Here is a 19,317-nt window from a genome sequence, read left to right as displayed (position 1 = left end):
CTCCTCGCCGCGAACTCCGGGCGACCTGGGCCGCGGCCGAGAGCCCCGGGGCGGGGAAGGGCGAGCCGGAGCCCGGCCTCCGCGGGGCCGTCCTGAGGTCGAGGGCGGGCGCCGCGGGGTCGCCCCCGGGCGAGGGAGAAGGGACTCCTGGGGTGTCACCCTGGCGCAGGCCTCGTGGGAGGAGCTCTGATTTTTATGTTTTCAAAACTTCAGAGTATCGTGAAGTAGGTGCACAATTTCTGACCCTAACACGGAGAGGAGGAGCGGGAGCCCTCGGCGTGACTAGCGTCTTGCAGCCTGCCTTGTCTCGCTCTTACGGGGTGCCCAGGGCGGGCCCCACTCCGCTCACATTCGCCTTAGACAATGCAGAGGAGACCCCGAGTGCCCGAAGGATTCCTAGTTGTGATTTCTATGGTTTGCTCAAACCCACCCTGCTGAGGTTAATGGTCCTGCCTCCAGATTTGGGGTCTGTCCAGGTGAAATCTTCACCAGCTGTGGACTCCATGGAAAAATAGGGCAAGATTAGGCAGCTGGAAGGGCAGTAGGTCAAGGTCTGACCCAGCTTTGAGGAGACGCCTGTGGCCCAGCATGGTGGCTCAAGCTTGTAATCCTAGCACTTGTCAGGTTGAGGCAGGATGAGCACATTGAGTTCGAGGTTAGAACTGACTACACAGTGAGTTCAAGGCCAGCTAGACCTGTCACAATACTAGGTAGCACATTTTGCAGAGATGGCATGAAGAGGAATTTTCAAAGCAGCATCGCCTGTGTGGTGGTGGTGTGGTATCTCAAAGCCTGCCTGCCTGGGCCAGCGCTGCTGTATATTAGAACCTCAGTGTGAATGATATTGGGTCACAGAGTCAGTCTTCTATTGGGGCATGGTAGTACACACATGCAGTCTCTGCACTGGGGAGACTGAGGCAGGAGGATTGCCATGAGTTCAAAGCCAGCCTGAACTACATAGCAAGGAAAAAGAAAAGGTAAGTATTTTAGTCCAGGTTGGGGGAGATGGAGAATATTTGAATTGACTCAACCTTTTCAATGCAGGTGATTAGCCTGCAGATCCCCATGGTCTGACCTGCTGCCCCTTCATTGACATGGCCCACCGGGGTGGGGAGAGGGACTTCCAGACTTCGGCTCGACGCATGGGCACCTCCCTGCTCTTCCAGCTGTCAGTGCACGAACGGGAGCTGGACCTGGTTTTCCTGGATCATAGCTATGCCAAGCCATGGAGTGCCCACCCAGATGCCAGTAGCGCCCGCCCCACCCGCATGCTCTTTGTTACTCCCCGGCGGCAGCAGGAGAATACCATGTGAGTCTGGGCTTCTTTCCTGAAGGGTGACCACTATCAGAGCTGGACAGTGATAGACTGTGGGGACAAGGGGAAATTTTCTTGGGGATTTTAGCTAGGGAGCTAGTTTTAATGTTTCATTCAGGTGTGTCTAGGAAGTGGTGCAAGAATATCAGGACTAAATGTGGACATCTGGCTGGGGAGATAGCTCAGCGGTCTAAGCGCCTGCCTGGCAAGCGCAGGGACCTGGGTTCAGTCCCTGGTACCGCATGCCATGCTGGCCCTGGAACCCTGGGTGTGCCTAGAACCCTGGGTAGTCCTCCAAAGCCGGGCACTGTGGCCCAGGCCTGTAATCCCGATACAGGAGGATCACTACAAGTCTGGGCTGCCTAGGGAAACCCTGTACTAAATAAATAAATAAATATGGACATCTGCCCACAAATGGGCAGAAAAGCAAAACATACAGAGGAAATCAGCCTCTTCCACTTCGATAACAAAGAGGATATTGATGAAAGACTAAAAAGTTGACTTGAAAGTACTGTTGCACAGGATTGGACCCTTCACCACTTCAGTGTGGTGTTCCGCTTCACAAGACATTGTCAGTGACAGCTCTTTGATAGTAATGCATTTTTGCTTTCCTGGCATCATACCCAAAGGTTAAGGAGCAAATTCCCAAGCCAGGGGTTAATCTGGGTCTTTCTTGGGTCTAACTAGTATTTTCAGTAGGCCTGTTAACAGAGGAAAGAAGTTTGCTGCCTTATGAATTGACTACCTGAGAGGTGATACAGTTACATAAAATAAAATAAAACTGGCTTGCAATTCTTTAGAGCTTGGGTTTTTTCTTGTATTTCAGGATTTTGTTTGTTTTTTGGTACTGGGAATCTAGCTCCAGACTTTGTGCTTGCCAGGCGGGCGCTGTGCTGCAGAGCTGCATCCCTGACTGTTTTTTGAGACAGATCCTCCCTCTGTAGTCTAGTTTATGACTTTCTTGCCTCAGCCTCCCATGTGCTAGGATCACAGAAGTGTACCACCACGCCATGCCCTTAATTTTAAGCTGTGGGAGAATTGTTTTGTTTTTAATCTGACGTAATGTTTAAGTTTTCCTCAAGTACAGGTTTTAAAGTTTGTGAGGGGGGATAGTTGTTTAGTTTGTACTTTGCTTCAGATCCCCCCATTGAGTTTTAATGAGCTAGGCCATGATTGTTGTAAACACATGTGGTATAGTAGTTTATGCTTCATTTCTCAGTGATGTTAATATTTTGTTGGCTTTTTTGGTTGTATAAAGTACAGGGTCTGTGACTTTAGAGAATAATCTGTTATCATCGTGATGTCTCTGGCCTGAGGTATAACCAACTAAAAGCTTCTTTCAGTAAAATATGAATTATTTTTCCTCTGTGCTATGTGAAGATTCTTGTTGACATTGAAGCTCCTGTGTCCTTATCTCCTGACATTTTCTTAAAGTGAGGTTTTGGTAGACTTAGTTGTCTTGGTGCTGAGAACATTGTTTTCTTGCGTGAGACTTTCTTCATATTCAGGCCCTGAGCGGGGAATTTGGCATATCAGAGGGACTCTTTGGTCGCTGTCGAGCATTAGGGGTGCGAGTAGGGGGAAGGGAGAGGCTGACCGAGGCTCCCTCACCTACAAATTTGATTCTAAAAGTGGCTAGAACTCATTGAAGGATTTTAAGGTAGAGATCCAATTTATATTTTTGGAAAGTTCATTTTTTATTTTATAAAGTAGATAACAGTACGGGGTGGCATTCAGAAGATCATTTAGGCCATTTGCAGAAGCCTGAGGTGATCCAGAAATCCTGATGGCCCAGAGAGGGTGGTAATAGCACACAGAGAGAAAGTGGGTAGCCTCGGGGCGTTCCATAGGCCCAGCTTCCAGGGCCGCCTGGGGGCGACCAGAGGAGAAGCCAGGCTTCAGGGGAAGGCAAAATTAGGGTGGCTCACGTCTTTGGCTTGAGCAGCTGGGTGGTACCAGAGTTGGGAAAGATTGTGGAGGATAGTTTGGGTTGGTGAAATCAAGACGACTGTTTTGGCTGTTTTGAGTCCAAGTGCTAGCCCAGCATCTGACTCAGAAAAGATAATCAGCTTGTTACCCACTGCCAAACCCAGCTACATATTTATTTCACTTCATTTCGTAATGATGTAATTCTTTCAGTTGCTGAGAATGGATGCAGTACAATCATCAAGGTCAGAAATTAATGAGATGTCCTAGGCATGGTAGCACATGCATGTAATCCCAGCATTTGGGAGACTGAGGCAGGTCGATGACTTGGAGTTTGAGGCCAGCCTGGGCTACATAGTTCAAGGCCAGCCTGTACTACAAAATAAGACCATGGCTCAAGGAGAAAACAATTAACATGATGTTTAGCTGGGAAGATGGCTCAGTAGAATAAGCGCTTCCCTGGCAAGTGCAAGGGCCTGAGTTCAATCCCTGGTTCCACAAAAAAAAAAAATAAAATAAAATAAATAAAATTAAAAAATTAAAAAAAAAAAAAACAGGGCTGGTGAGGTGGCTCGGTGGTCTAAAGCACCTACTTGGAACAAGCTAAACCAAGCAAAGCACAGGGACCGCAGTTCGATCCCCCAGCACCACATGCTGGCTAGGCCCGCCCCCTGGTGGGCTGAGCTGGCCACACACACACAAAATAAATAAATAAATAATTTAAAAAAAAAAAACCATTATTGGGGCTGGTGAGATGGCTCAGTGGTCTAAAGCACCTACTTAGAACAAGCTTAGCAAAGCACAGGGACCGCAGTTCAATCCCCCAGCACCACATGCCAGCCAGCCCCCCCTCCCTGGTGGGCTGAGCTGGCCACACACACACACACACACACAAATAAATAAATAAATAAAATTTAAAAAAAAAAAAAAAACATGATGTTTACTAAATGGCCAGTAGGCCAGTTTGTTTGACATAGTATTCAGATGGCCAGGTGGGTTCAGTACGCTGTGCTGTGAGGTGGAGGAAGCACACTGATGCACTAGGGCTTCCTGAACATCATTTTAGAGTGTGAACAATCATGCAGAGATCCACTTACGTTTGTTTCTGTTGTAGGCTCCGCGCAAGGTAAGTTAGACAATGCAGGCGTCTATTCCAGCTGATGTGCGTTGGGCAGGCACAGGCTTTTATAAGCATACCACCAGATGACTTGCTAAAGAAAGGGAAACTTACTTGAATAATGTAAAACTAGACCAGTGCTGTCTGGGAGAACACTCTGCAGTAATAGCAATGTTCTAATCCTATGACCTCCAGTCCGGTACCTGCAGCCATATGTCAGTTATGCCCATGAAATGTGGGTAGTATAACAGAAGAAGTTAAATTAAAATTAAGAAGTTAAGTTAAATTCTATTTGATTTTATTAATTTACATTTATTTTAGTTGTCATATATGACTTTTAGCTTCTTTCTGTGGCAGTGTATTTTGGCAATCAACCATATGTTAATGGAATCTGTGTGTTTATTTATTTATTTTGCAGAACCAGGGATTGAACTCAGGCCCTTGCGCTTGCCAGGCAAGTGCTTATTCTACTGAGCTATCTCCCCGGCCCTGTGTGTGTTTTTTTAAATAACTGTTATTTTTTCTTTTTTGTGTGTGCATTTTTTTATATAGACTCATTTTAAAATATCTTTGTGTTCCTCTACCATATGTCACAGGATAAAGGTAGACATGAGTGATAAAGATTACTTTGGACTAAAATTTTCTTGTGAATGTAATGTGCTTATCTATTAATAAGCTGACTATATTAAAGAGGCATATTTTGGCAGATCATCATTAAATACTTGTCATGTGTGACACATGTGGTCTTTTCCATTTCCTTCTAGTGAATCAGATGTCCCAATAGACGTGGAGACAGTCACATCGACTCCTGTGCCACTCTATGACAATCAGAAGGCTCGCAGTGTGATGAATGAGTGTGAGCGGCATGTCATCTTTGCCAGGACGGATGCTGATGCCCCACCCCCACCTGAGGACTGGGAAGAGCACGTCAGCAGGTAGGCTGCTCCTTAGTACATTACCTTCTGTCATCATCTTCATTGAAACACATTTATCAGGCGCTTATTTCATTTGTAGCCATATATGTCAGAATGTCTTCTGTTCCACATTGTAATTCTCAGCTTACTCTAGCTTTGAGCTCCTTGAGAACAGGACTGCTGTGTCAGCCATCTCAGCTTCATGAGTCTAAGAAGCTGGGCGTACACCGGGCATGTAAGCAGAGACCAGGTGTAGAGGCGAGCACCAGTGGTCTCACCTACTAGGGAAGGAGGGGCAGGAGGATTGCAAGAGCCCAAGAATAGGACTGGGGAGATAGCTCAGCAGCTTAATTGCCTGCTTGGCACGCACGAGGTCCTGAGTTTGATCCCCAGTACCAGAATAAAAGAGCCCAAGGCCAGTTCATGGCCATTCTGGGCATTGTAGAGGCCCCATCTCTTAAAAAAAAAAAAAAAGGTTTGTGGAATAAATGATTTCAATTTGATAGTTATGACTAATTCTTTAGCTTGTGATACAGTATAAGAGCTAGCCAGACTGCAGAAAACATTAAATACGCATCTGCAGCTTCATGGCCTGTGTCTACGGAAAATCAAAATGTTCTGGAGTTACGTGAAAAGCTAACAAATTTTTGACTGGCTTTAACAACTAGATTTGCAGTCTTTTGTTTTGAAGGTACTCTTAATTTTGATTTTCCTAAGATGTCAGGATGGTGTTGTTCCCATGCCTCCTCCTGCCCCCAAGGGACTCGGCACTGCCCCCTAGGTCATTTTTCTGTGTTCATGTCATGAACATTGGTTTCGCTTACTTCATAACATCCTGGCGGAGGTATTTGCATACCACATAATTCACCTCTACAGTGAGTATAACCAGAGTTATACTCATAGTTGTATACTCATATTTGAACACCCATCACCATATGTAGTTGAATGAACATTTTTATCACCCCATAGAGAAACCCTCTGCCTACTAACAAACACTTCGCATTCTTTCCCAACCCTTCCAGTCTGGGAACCACCAGTGTACTTTCTGCCTCTACAGATTTGCCTTTACAGGACATTTTGTGTAGAATCATGCAGAGTGGCCTTTGTGTCTGATTTCTGTCACATAGCAGGATGTTTTCAAGGTTTGTGCCTGCTGTAATATTTCCAGTACTTACTCCCTTTTATTGTCAGATGGCATTTCATTGAATAGATATCCTGCATTTTATTTGTATACTGATCAATTGATGACACTTAGGTTATTTCCACTGGGGCTATTGTGAATAATTCTACTAGGAACATTTGTGCAAAAGTTGTTTCTGTTTTTTGTAGTACCAGAGATTGAACCCAGGGCACTTTGAGTGTGTCAGGCAAGCGTTTTACTCCGGAGCTACATCGCCAGCCCCTCATATATGTTTATTGGGGAGTCTGTGTTTTCACTTTTCTTGGTTGTGTGAAATGGAATTTTTAAGAGTAGAATTGCAGGACCATGTGGTAAGACTATATTTAACTTTTCTTTTCTTTTTTTTTTTTTTTTAATTAGTACGGGGTCTACAGGGTCTCACTACACAGATCGGACTCGTAGGGATCCTTGTGATTTCAGCCTCCCAAGCGCTGGGATTACAGATGTGCACCACCATGCCCAGTCTCAATGCCACGTCAGTGCGCCGTGGGGGTGGGGCTGGCATGGCAGGCCAGGGATTGAACCCCCAGCCCTGCATCTGCTTAAGCAGGCGTTTTAATCCAGTGGGCTATCTGGCCGGCCCTGCTTTGCTTTTTTTTTTTTTTTAAAGAAAGGGTCTTCTTGTGTATCATGCTGGCCTTAAACTCACTGTGTAGCCCAGATTTGCCAGGAACCCATGACAGCCCACCTGCTTCATCCTCCTGAGTTCGATTAAAAGTGTGTGTCACTATACCCAGCTCTTTTTTGTTTGTTTTTTGAGACAGGGTCTTGCCATGTGGTTCAGACTGTCATTGAGTTCACGATGTAGTCCAATTGGACCTCAAACATGTGGCAGTCCTCCTGTCTCAGCCTCCTGAATGCTGGGATTACAGGTGTGTGCCACTACACCAGACTCCATTTAATTTTTGAGACACTGCCAGACTGCTTTCCAAAGTGGCCGTACTGCTTCATCTTCTTGCCAGTGGGATATGAGAATTATAATTTTTCCATCTTCTTGCCAATACCTGTTTTTATTGTTATTATCACCATTCTTCTGGGCATAAAGCAGCATCTCATTGTGGGTTTCAATTTTCATTTTTCCCACAGCTCTCCACCTTCATGTGTTTTGTATGTGGGTAAAGTAGTTATTATTCTTTGCACTAGGAATTATAGTAGGTAGCAGACTTGCCATACTGATGGAGAACTCTTATAGTAATGTAGGAGAGAGCTAGCAAGAAGTGTAGGAAATTTTGAGGCTGTGGCCATGGTTGATGAGCTGATGGAAGTTGGGATAATGGAGCAGGGGTGCCGGTGTGGGCAGAGCAGCGACTGTGGGAGGAGCGACTGTACTGTGGGTGAAGAACGTGGGCAGCTGGTTGGGGTCCTGAGTCAGCGTTAGTATAGGACCCTGAGGTGCCCGCTGGAGCGCCCAGCAGGGGGCAAGTGGCTGTAGCAGCCACCTCCTAGAATGTTGCCAGAGGGCAAGTTAGCACAAAGTTATCCCAGCTACTAGAGTCAGTAATACAGAATACAACAGTGATAGTAACAAAGGAGAGGGCTGGGGAGATGGCTCAGTGGAATAAGAACTTCCCTGGCAAGCGCAAGGGCCTGAGTTCAATCCCCGGTTCCGCTAAAAAAAAATTTAAAAATAATGAAACAAAAAAGGAGATGCTGCTCTTTGTTTTCCAGGGACCAGCCATTGTACCCACAGCTTCACATACATTCCCTTTTTTCTTTCTTTGTTTATTAACATCACTTTTATTTATTTTTTGTTATCTAAAGAGAATTTAGAGGGCCGGCCAAATAGCTCAGTGGATTAAAGCGCCTGCGAGCAGGAGCAGGGGCCAGGCGTTTGATCCCCAGGCCTGCTGTGGGACACTGAGACAGCAATTGAGAGTGGGGGGCACTGAGACAGCAATTGAGAGTGGGCGTGGTGGCTTGTGCCTGTAATTCCAGCTCTTGGGAGGCTGTAACAGGCGGATCACTACGAGTCCCATCTAGTAGTGAGACCCTGAACACCTTGTAGACCCTTCCCTAAAATACATAAATAAATAAAAGAAAAAGAAAAAGAGAACACAAAATTATAAAAAAAAAAAAAAAAAAAAAAAAAAACAAAGGAGTGATCTAGAACTTCACCAGCATTCCCTTGTTTAATCCTGCAGTGGTCCTTGGAGATACAGCCATCCTCTATCTCTGCTTTACATGATGAAGAAATAGGCCAGGGCCTAAAGAAGCCTTGTTAGGAAGCCATGGAGAAAGAGTTTGTTCAAACCAAGCTGTCTGACGCGAGGCCCTGTGTTCTTGAGTGCTGTACCCTCTATAGTGAGGACAGTAGAAAGGAGGAAGGCCAGTTTTCTGGTAGTTGGACAAGAGGAGGCTTTGGTGGCTGTGTCCCTCTGTGGGGTTGCCTCTTCCTTCCTGCCTGCCTGCCTACAATTTTACAGTGGGTGGCAGAACTCCAGGGCATTTTTTGTCAGTTCACCCATGCGATAATTTACAAGGTTTTAAGCCCTTAGAGAGGGCTTACATGCTTAATGCAGAGGAACAGCAGTCCCTTTCCAAGGAGAGGGACAGCTACAGAGCACAGTACGGTGGGGCCACCTGGCCAAGTGTGTGGTTCTCTGTAAAGTCAAGAAGTGTAGCGCGGTGCCTGTGGCCCGCCCAGCTCCAGGCAAGCGCTGTCCCACCTGCAGAGGAGCACTACAGACTCTTAGCTCCTGTTCATCTTTACACTGCCTCCACGGACCTCCAGCCTTCTGTTAAGATGTTACCACAGATTGTTAGGATTCGCTTATTCTGCAGTAAACTGTTATTTTAGATGATTTGTTTTTAGTGTCTGATGAGCTTTTGGAGGTGCTCTTCTCTCAGCAGCAGCAGGCTCAGAGACGGCACTTCACTGTCACACACCCTAACTCCATTGCTTCGCGGTCCTCATTAGCTTCAGCTTCAGAGCTCACCATTTTCTGACTCTGCCCGAGCCTGTGGCCTGTGCAGTTTGCAGTGCCCTCCTCTCTGATTATAATCATCTGGTTGCTGTTCTCTGCCTTCACTTGATTGTGAAATTGCTGCTGCTTTTTTTCCTGTATAAAGTCATGTAAAATTACAGCTTCCCACATGGAGAACTCCAGGAACTATGGCCAGTGTGCTGGAACTCCAGATTTTTGTTTCCAGAGATTGCAGTGATTGTTTTTTATCTGTGGAGTCAGAAGCTTAATTTTTTCATTAGGACTCTTTTTTCATGTAGAATTTTTGGTGGAAACTGTCTTCAGGTAATCGTGTTTACTGTATAGAAAATGATACTGCTCCTATCTGACTCTGGCTTTTCCTAGTAGTAGCTTCTGTTTTGTGAAGTGATTTAAATCTTTTAAAAGGTTTTTTTGCTTCATGTATTATCTAGATCAGTGGTTTTCAAGCACCCAGTCTGGCTCATTGCTTGCAGGCTTTCTTTGGGAGGGTGGGTGGGTTCCAGGAATCACTCAGGACCTCATACTTTCCAGGCAGGTGCTACACCACTTGAGCTAAATCCCTAGTCCCCATTGCTTGTCTTGTATGGCCCGTGAACCATGAGTGGGTTTTATGCTTTTAAATGGTTGAAAAAAAAGGACAATAGCATTTAATCTTGAAATTTAAGAAATTTAATGTTGTTTTGTTTCGAGACAGCCTCTGTATATCCTAGGCTGACTCAAAATCAAAATCTTTCTGCCTCAGCCACCTGAGTACTGGAATTACAAGTATAAGGTATTGTCCCCAGCCAAATTCAAATTTTGGTGTCCATAATAGCACTTGCTAGATATTTCCCTAGACTGCTTTTGCGCTACAGCCAGAGACTTAAACAGTTGTAGCAGAGACTCCATGGTCCACAAGCCCTCATGTGTTTCCTTTCTAGTTTCTTATACAGGATCATTGATGAGCTGACGTGGCCATGCAAACCTTTAGTTCTAGTTCTTAGAAGCCCAGTGGTAGGAGGATTGATTGCTGGACCCCAGGAGTTCGAGACCAGCTTGGGCAACATAGCAAGACTCCATGTCAAAAAAGAAAATTGTTTGAGCTGACTAGGTCTGGATCATATTCTTGTGTCTGTGTGCCAGTCATGTGACTCGAAGGACCTTGGAAAATGATTCATATTTGCTGGCATAGTAATGTCCTGAGATACTGGGCCAGCTTCCCCTTAGCCCTTCTTTTTCTCCAGGTACTGTATTTGTTCAGTGGCAAATTTCATTAAATGCACTGCTTTTGAAAGATATGTAATCAAATCCTGCCTACACATGATACCTCTCCGCATTTGCCCCCCCAGTTGTGAGGCCTTTCTGGCATTTCAGTGAAAGCTAGTGTTGTGAGTAGACTGTCTTATCTTAGAAATTGGAACTTCTGACTTTCAGAAAGCCCCATTCTGCTTTTCTTGAACTCTCTCTGATTATACTTCTCTGTATTGTATATATCTACATAGAAATCTGAGGCTGGATATTTGAAATTCTGTGCTCAAGATAATTTGAGTTATTTTCTCTCCTTTCCTGCCCCATTTTCTTTTGTGTTCTTTCGTTCCTTTCTTAGTAGTATGACAGTCTGTTTTCTCTGATGTTCTTTGTCTCTCCCTGTTGGGCCTTCAGCTTAAAAAATACTATCTTTTAGACATTTTAATGTTGAATTACTCTCCTGAAACAATATCAGGGAAATACTGATAACCGTGTTTTTCTAGGACCAGTGTACTGTGCTGGGTACTTTGAATAGGATGAGTCAGAGGTCAGTATATCATTGGGTTCAGTCAGACCGTGGAAACCAAAAGATTATCTGATCTCATGTCAGAAATGAAGAAAAGGTATTTTTGCACCCCTGAAAATGGAATAGATGGGGTGAGGGGAGTTGGTGCACCCAGTTCCCATCAGTGCGTTGACTGTTTAGACTTGTGTTTAAGATTCTGTCTCCTGTTTTTAAATTTTTCCCTAATTATATCTTTTGCATGCTCTTTATCTTAATCTTGGGTTAGATCATTTTTTTCTGCCCACTTAATTTTCCAGCCTCCCACGAAGCTAACCAAATATAGAGAACGCATTTCAGTTCTTGGGATCACTTTGTTATATATCCAGTGACAATCCCAAGAACTTTTTCTGGGATCTTAAGACTCTAAACTTTATGGTTTTAAATGTAATTTCACCTGTTGTTAGTATATGGTGGTAATTTTGTAAAAAGGTTTTTACTTATTTATTTGGTACAGGGTCTCACTACACAGCTCAGACTTGTAGTGATCCCCCTGTCTCAATCTCCCCAGCACTGGGATTACAGGCGTGCACCACCATGCTCAGTTTCATGGCAAGCCTGTGGTTCTAGGGCCAGCACAGCATGCAGTACTAGGGATTGAACCCGGGTCCTTGAGCTTACCAGGCAGGCGCTTAGACTCCTGAGCTATTTCCCCAGTCCTGTATGGTGGTAATTTTAAAATAGCTTTTTTTTTGGTGGAACCGGGGGTTGAACTCAGGCTCTTGCACTTGCCAGGGAAGCACTTATTCTACGGAGCCTTCTCCCCGGCCCCTTAAAATAGCTTTTAAAACCCTCCCTTTTTTACATCATTTTTCTTGCTGTCATCATTTTGGGTTTCAGATAAATATAGCTTAAGAAAAACAATAGGAACAACTTCCTATTATGTAATAAAGACAGGGATAATTTTGGAAATGTTGTTGTTCCTTCATAAATCATTTATGCCTTGTTTTCTATTCTACCGTGTATGATATGATTCATAGGTTTCAAGAAAGTTCCGGGGATTGTTGACCATACAGAAATGGTATTCATTGCTCACCCTGGGTGGTTATAAGCCAGCATTATTACTGGAGTAATACTGTGCTGCAATTCCACTTTCATAATACCACAAGTTCTTTAACATTATTTTCCCAGAAGTTGAAATTTAGAAATTTAAACACAGATAGCTTTCGCTCTTTCATTTCCATTTCATGACATTTACTGTGCAGAGGTGTGGCCTCAGCACATAAAGGTGGAGGGTGTGGGTGTGAAGCGTGAATGGTGGGGGAGGGGCAGTCACTGTGATTGATAGAAGAAGTACATGAATAGCAGTAAAGCTGGCCATGGTGGCGTGTGCCTGGGTTAACCCCAGGAATTCAAGACCAACCTGGGCACATAGCAAGACCCAAAAGACCAAACAAAATAAGTAACAATAAAAGGAACGTAACCTGAATACCCCAAAGTGGACTAGAACCTAGCCAGCCATTAAAAACAAATAAGAATTAGGGCCAGCAAGGTAGCTCAGCCTGCTTAGGCAAGTGCAGGGACCAGCTTCCATCCCCAGCAATACATGCCGCTCTGGCTCCGCTCCGTGCGCTGAGCCAGCCGCAAGACCGAGCATGGTGATGCCCACCTGTAATCCTAGCGCTAGGGAGGCTGAAAACAGGAGGATCACTGCAAGTCTAAGCTGCATAATGCGACCCTGCACAAAATACATTAAAAAAAAGTAATGCACAGATGATATGCATTGCTGTCCAGAGAGCTTTTTATACTCTGTGCTCGGCTTCTGTTCTTTCAGCCTCTTCCCGATTCTTACGTCCACCTCAGAAACACCAGGCAGAAGAGATGGTGGTGGTGTGTGTGTGCGCGTGTCTGTGTGGGAAGGACTGTGAAGCAGTGGGTCAGGGCTGCTGTCACAACAAGCTTTCTGGTCTTGGAGAACTGATTGCCAACAGAGTTGGAGCTATCACCGCCCCTCTTCCAAGCCCAGAATCTTGGACTATGAACCACAACCAAAATAGACTGGAATCTGATGAGTAACATGAATTGAGCCAGCAGAACCAGGGGAAAGAGAAAGGATAATCCCTGGAAACCTAAGACTGCTTCTAGGAGCCCCAAGCTTGTAAAAGAGAGCAAGCAGCCTTAGTGAACGCGGTGAAGATTGACTATAATCTTAGTGCTCTTAGAGGCCAAGGCAGGAGGAATACAAGTTCAAGCCCAGCTGGGCAACTTACTGATTTAGGGAGATCCTGTCTAAAAGTAAAAATTAAGAAAGAACTGGGAAAGTAGTTCAGGACAAAGCCTGTATATTTAGTCCCAGAACTGTTAAAGGCAAGGGAAGGGACATGATGATAAGGGAGGAGAGGGAAGGGGAAGGAAGAGAAGGTGAGTAGCTTTGCAGGTGAAGAAGAGATTTAGTTACAGAAAGAAAGCTTTGGTGCTAAATAAAAAGTACTTCTGAAGAATCACTAGGCTTTCTTTCTGATTGTAGATTAGAGGTGCTGTGATATCAATGATCATAGCTAACCTAAATTTTTAAAGATCTTAGGTGTCATCTAGTCTGTGTCCATTTTGTAGACCATGGGATTCTGCGGTAGGGCTCAGTGGTAAGTTAGAAAACTAGAATCACTGGGTGTAGTGGTACAGGCCTGTAATCCTAGCACTCAGGAGGCGGAGGCAGGAGGATGGCTGTGAGATCAAGGCCAGCCTGAACTGCATAGTGAGACCCTGTCTCAAAAAGAAAAAGAAAAAAGGAAAACTAGGGCTGGTGAGATGGCTCAGTGGTCTAAAGCACCTACTTAGAACAAGCTTAGCAAAGCACAGGGACCACGGTTCAATCCCCCAGCACCACATGCCAGCCCTGGTGGGCTGAGCTGGCCACACACACACACACACACACACACACACACACACAAATAAATAAATAAATAAAATTAAAAAAAAAAAAGAACTTCAGCTATTGTTTTCTTCTCTCTAGTGGAGATCTGCTTGCTCCAGAGGTACTGGGGTAGTTTAAAGAATAAGGTGCAGAAGATGATTTGTTCCCCTTTCCATGCACATTGAGCTGTGGCCTGTGTTCCTGCAACCTTGGTCTGTTGTGGAGTGGGCTGTGAGGGAAGGATGCTGGGCTGCTGCTGTGAAGGACATGAAACTGACTGAGGACATCTTTCAAGGAGCGTCCCTGAAATTTGACCACCTTGGTATGGTGATCTCCAAGCGTAAATCATATTGGGTAGTGCACACTTATAACCCCAGATACTTAGGCTGAGGCAGAAGGATGACAAGGTAAAGGCCAGCCTGAGCAACTTAGCAAGAACTCTCTCTGAAAAATAAAAAGGGCTAGAGATGTATCATCAGTAGTAGAGCACTTGCCTAAAATATACAAGGTCCTGAATTTCCTCCCTGTACCACAACAAAACGGCCATGTTTCTGTGTTCTTCTCTGCTTAGCAGAGTATGAGGTGTGAAAGGTTTACAGAACTGGTTAGGATGTAGTATGTACGGTGTTCAGTAGATGTTTACCTTGCCACTTGCGAGGGCCTACTCTATGTGCTGGGGAAGAAGCACTTAAACCTGATGAAAGTCTCAGCCTCGTGGCCTTTCATTCCTAGGAGAGAGACACAACATAAAGGAATGAGGCATGCAGTAGAGGTGGTGCTGTGTTGGTAATGGGGCTTTGCAGCTTGTCAGGTCCAGGAAGAAGCCACAGTAGGGGGTGGAGTTGGAGAAAAGGGTGGGGGTGTGATTTGAGCTGGGGAATGAGTACAAAGGGCCCCGTTCAGAGTGGGGGGGAGGGGAGCAGAGGGACAGAGGGGCGCTCAGCTGATCAGCTCTGAGAAAGTGTGGCCCACGCTGCCTGTCCTGTCATGCGGGTTGGAGAAGGGCTGAGAGCAGGTGACATGGCTGGCAAGGGTTGGACCAGCATCCTGTGCTTATCTCAGATGACACTCCAGAAGTCTGATTTTTATTGCCATCAACAGAATACTGAAGGCTCTGTTAACTTAGACATTCAAAGCACATTACTATTAAGCTGAATCTTTACCTGATACATGAAAGTACTGTTTTATTATTTTAATTTGCATTAGTTTAATTTGGAAGTGGCTGGCAAGTGCAAGGACCCCAGTTTGATCTGCCTATGATCTGCCTTTCTGTGTGCTTAGCCCTTTGAGTATTCTGCCTTACTTACTAGCTTTCTAGACTGTCTTTCTGTCTTAATGCAGTGCAGTCATTTTCCCATTGTGTTTCTACTTTATGATACTTTCTTTTTACAGAGGTTTGGAATGTTGATGTAGTTAAATTATCTCTCTGTGTCCTCTATGACTGGGGTCACCTTATTCAAAGATAGATAGGTACATTAGGTAGGTAGGTACCACTTTTTTTTCCTACAACTTTGGGGGTCTTTGTTTCAGGATTTAGGTGTTTATTCCATCTGAAATTTATTTTGGTGTAAAGAGTGGTGTGGTGGTTGTCTCAGTCCTGCTTTGCAACTTTATCTCTGACATGAAATGCTACCTTGATCTATCTCTATCACCTATTTGTATTTTAAAAAATAATTTTGGGGGCCAGGCCTGCACTTATAGCTCAGCAGCATAAGTGCAGGTCTGGCAAGTACAAGGTCCTGAGTTCAGTCCCTAATACATAATAATAATAATAATAATAACAACAACAACAACAATAATAATTTGGTTTTGAAATCTTTTGTTTACTTACCTGGTACAGGGTCTTATTACACAGCTCAGATTCATAGTAGTCCTCCTGCCTCAGCTTCCCCAGTGCAGCTATTACAGGTGTGTGCCATCACGCTGGGTTTCAGTGGCCAGCACAGGCGCCTGGGGTTCTGGGCCAAGCACAGCATGTGGTACCAGGGGTTGAACCCAGGTCCTTGCACTTGCCAGGCAGGCACTTAGACCACTGACTATCTCCCCAGCTCCAATAATAATTTCATCACCAGCTTTTTTTTTTTTTTTTTTTCCCAGTGACAGAGTTTGTAAATCAGTATTAATTTGAATGTTTTTTATTGCCTTTGTATCTTTAGGAAGATTATATCCAAGTTAGAGTGTTAAGAGTTATTAGGAATGCTGGAAGTGGGGCGAGGGGAACGTTAATAAGACCTGTGCTGCTGGGCTGCGTGCAACGACCATGAGTATGGACAGTTGAGAGCTCAGATTGTGGGATCAAAGCTGAGTGGGTGAAGACCGCAAAGCTGTTGGTCTGTAGGGTAGGTAGATGTGTATGCTGCTGTCATATGTTGGACATATTAGCTGGCACGGAACATAGAAATTTGCTGTGACAAAGAAAAAAAATTAGAAAACTGAAAGGGAGGGCAGTTTGTAGGTAGATGGAATATTGGGGCACAGGACAATAGCTATTTCATTGGTTATATTTCTGCTATATTTTTGTTGTGGCTCTACTTTAAACAGGACACCTACCTTAGAGGTTTTAATGTGTTAAAATGCCTATAATTCATGCCCCCTTTATATGAAATATAAAACTTCAGAAATTCAAATATGTCTGTGCAGTTGCTTCATATACTAATAGGATTATGTTAGTCTCTACATAAATGATTAGCTGTGCGGGTACTGAACGACTTGTGCACAGTGGGTCCTGACTTGTAGCATATATGCCTAATGCAAGCGTGTGCTGCAGTGATTCATTGGCAGGATGGGGCTCAGGGTCCTGAGTCTTATGTTTGAGGTCAGTGGTCTTAGACTAAGTGGGCTTTCATTTTACTCTTTCATTACGGAAACCAAACACATGGCCAAGTCTTCTTTATATGGTGGACATACATGGGGCGTGTCCCCAGGGTTTGACCTTAATTCCTCAGAGTTTCCATTATAGGACTGGCTGGACAATGGCCCAGAACAAGCTATTCAACAAGATCCTCAAAGCCCTGCAGTCTGACCGGCTTGCCCGCTTGGCCAATGAAGGGGTAAGACACCAGACTCTGCCCGTGTGGGCTCTGCCAAGTCCAGCCTCAGTGGCCGACTGATTTTGTGCCCCCACGGGGAACTTTTTTGTTCCTTCCCTTTGCTCCTTGCAGGCTTGTAACGAGCCAGTGCTGCGCCGTGTTGCTGTGGACAAGTGTGCGAGGAGGGTACGGCAGGCATTGGCGAGTGTGAGCTGGGACACCAAGCTGACCCAGTGGCTGCACACTACCCTCGTGGAGACCCTGAGTCTGCCCATGCTGGCTGCCTACCTGGATGCTCTGCAGACACTGAAAGGGAAGGTAAGGCTGTGCGTGGCGGCAGCCTGTCCTGCGGGCTCAGGATATGGGCACCTGGTCAGCTAATAGGGCAGGGCCAGAGTGAACAGGGGAGACAGCAGGATTTTGTTTGCACCTAGTGTCAGTGTCTCCAACCCTGTCAGGCAGCTTGAGGTGTGAGGCCTGAATACCAGAATACACATTTACCCTCTACAGCCTTGCTGTTCATGGTTTGAGTTCTTGTGGACTTAAAATGTCATGGAGGAGAAAAGGGCTGACCAGAGGGAGTACAGCTAGAGGGCCAAGAGGTGCTGTGGGGCCTTAGGGAGCGACAGTAGCTTAGCGGTACTTGGTACAGGTGTCGTCATGCATCCCTGCTTGCTGACTGAGACAGCAGTGCACAGGGTTAAACTAGTTTTCTTGGTGATGCCGGCTTATTGTGCAGTTGGTGACCACATTGGCCTGTCCTCTGTGGCAGAGAGGAGGTTCTGGAGGTGGATGATTGCCTGGCCCTGCTCAGCCCTGCTGTCCTGCTGTGGCATAAACTCAAGTGCTTGGGTTTTGTCATCTCCAAAGGAGTTGCCTGGTCACAACACCATCTACAATTCCTGGAAGGATGGAGAGCATGGATCAAAGTAGAGTGGTTGGCCCAAAATGCAGTGCAGTCAGCCTGTAGAGATGTTAAGGATGTTTATGTGGTGCTTCTAGGTGCAGGGATCAAACTTGGAACCTTGTACTTGTCAGGCAGGCGCTTATGCCACTGAGCTATATCCTAGACCCTAATTCTCTTTTTCTTTGTTTTGCTTTTTGATGTTAGGGATTGAACTTAGGGCCTGCTAGAATGCTAATGCCCAGTGTGTCTTCCCACAGTCCAGTCTGTCTTTTGCAGGATGCTGGCCCATCTGGCTGCTATAAGTCACCTTTCTCCAGCTGTATCCCCTAGACTTTCAGAGTATTTCTTAACTTGTTAAGCTGCAGGATGATACATTTGCTAGAAAGATAAAGAAGTCTGCTTGGGCTGGGGAGATAGCTCAGTAGAATAAGTGCTTGCCTGGCAAGTGCAAGATCCTGAGTTCAATCCCCGGTACCACAAAAAAATAAATAAGTCTGCTGTAGTGCTAGAATTTACTTAGGACTAGGTACGCTAATGATGTATGTAGTAGGGAGTTTGACCTTTCATCTTTTATTCAGCTAATTTATTTTGTACTAATGATGCATTAGGCCCAAGGCCGTGAATAAAACAACTGATCCTGTTCTGCTGGAGCTCGTTTTCTAGTGGAGACTGAGACTGGTGAGAAGAGTGACCAGAGTTCCCCACAGCAGGGACCCTGGTCTGGGAGTGAGTGGTAGGTGGGTGTAAGCACAGGCAGGCGAGTGGGTGTGGGGATAGGCAGGCCCTTGGCAGGAGCAGTGGCGGTGGCCTAGCGGTGTTGTGAGCATCTGTGCAGCTGTCCTCCCTTTTACTGACCATGCACTAATGGCACAGCCTTGGTGCACCTGTCCTGGGGGGTGGCGGTGACTTCTGGTGGGGTGTGGGACATGCACTGGTATCCTTAGCTCTCAGGCGGCTCTGCCTCCCTTGCCATGGCCAGCATGATTTGGATGTGATTCACCCTGTTTGTAATAACAGCACTGCTTTATCGTGTAAATTACTGACTGGCTGCGTCACCTATGAAGGAGGTAGCATCAGCTATTTGGAACATGACAAGCACTTTTGGGGACTCCACAGATGGTGACTGCATGGCCATGCGCCAGGCCACAGTGCGGGTCAGTAGAAAGGACACATGTTCCACCAGGTGCCATTGAGCGGGCCTAGGGTGCTGTCCACACGGGGCTGTGCTTTCTACATGGTTACTCCAACACCATGACTGGTTAGAATCGCAGCAGATTGTTCGGTTTTTCCAAAAGGATATGAGTGATTCTAGGTTTATTTGGCCTTTTTTTTTTTTTTTTT

General features: G+C 45.4%; 1 protein-coding gene across 7 annotated transcripts in view; it reads left to right on the top strand.

Moving 5' to 3' along the window:
- Kansl3 (KAT8 regulatory NSL complex subunit 3) overlaps nt 1–19,317 on the top strand; it is a 41,743-nt gene that overhangs the window by 259 nt on the left and 22,167 nt on the right. For 3 of the 7 annotated variants that reach the window (XM_004633165.2, XM_023717403.1, XM_023717402.1), the window contains exons 2-5: nt 1,045–1,309; nt 5,123–5,293; nt 17,000–17,090; nt 17,202–17,387. In XM_004633165.2, the coding sequence (XP_004633222.1) occupies nt 1,095–1,309; nt 5,123–5,293; nt 17,000–17,090; nt 17,202–17,387 (663 nt within the window). In that variant the 5' untranslated portion in view covers nt 1,045–1,094. Of the gene's footprint in view, nt 1–1,044; nt 1,310–5,122; nt 5,294–16,999; nt 17,091–17,201; nt 17,388–19,317 lie in introns of those variants that run through there. The other 4 variants (XM_023717404.1, XM_023717407.1, XM_023717405.1 and 1 more) reach the window with 4 other exon arrangements.

This window comes from Octodon degus, unplaced genomic scaffold, assembly GCF_000260255.1.
Source record: "Octodon degus isolate 3935 unplaced genomic scaffold, OctDeg1.0 scaffold00052, whole genome shotgun sequence".
In the NCBI taxonomy this organism is placed as follows: domain Eukaryota; kingdom Metazoa; phylum Chordata; class Mammalia; order Rodentia; family Octodontidae; genus Octodon; species Octodon degus.
The sequence above is the reverse complement of the archived record's forward strand: the minus strand, read 5'-3'. Positions and strand labels throughout refer to the sequence as shown.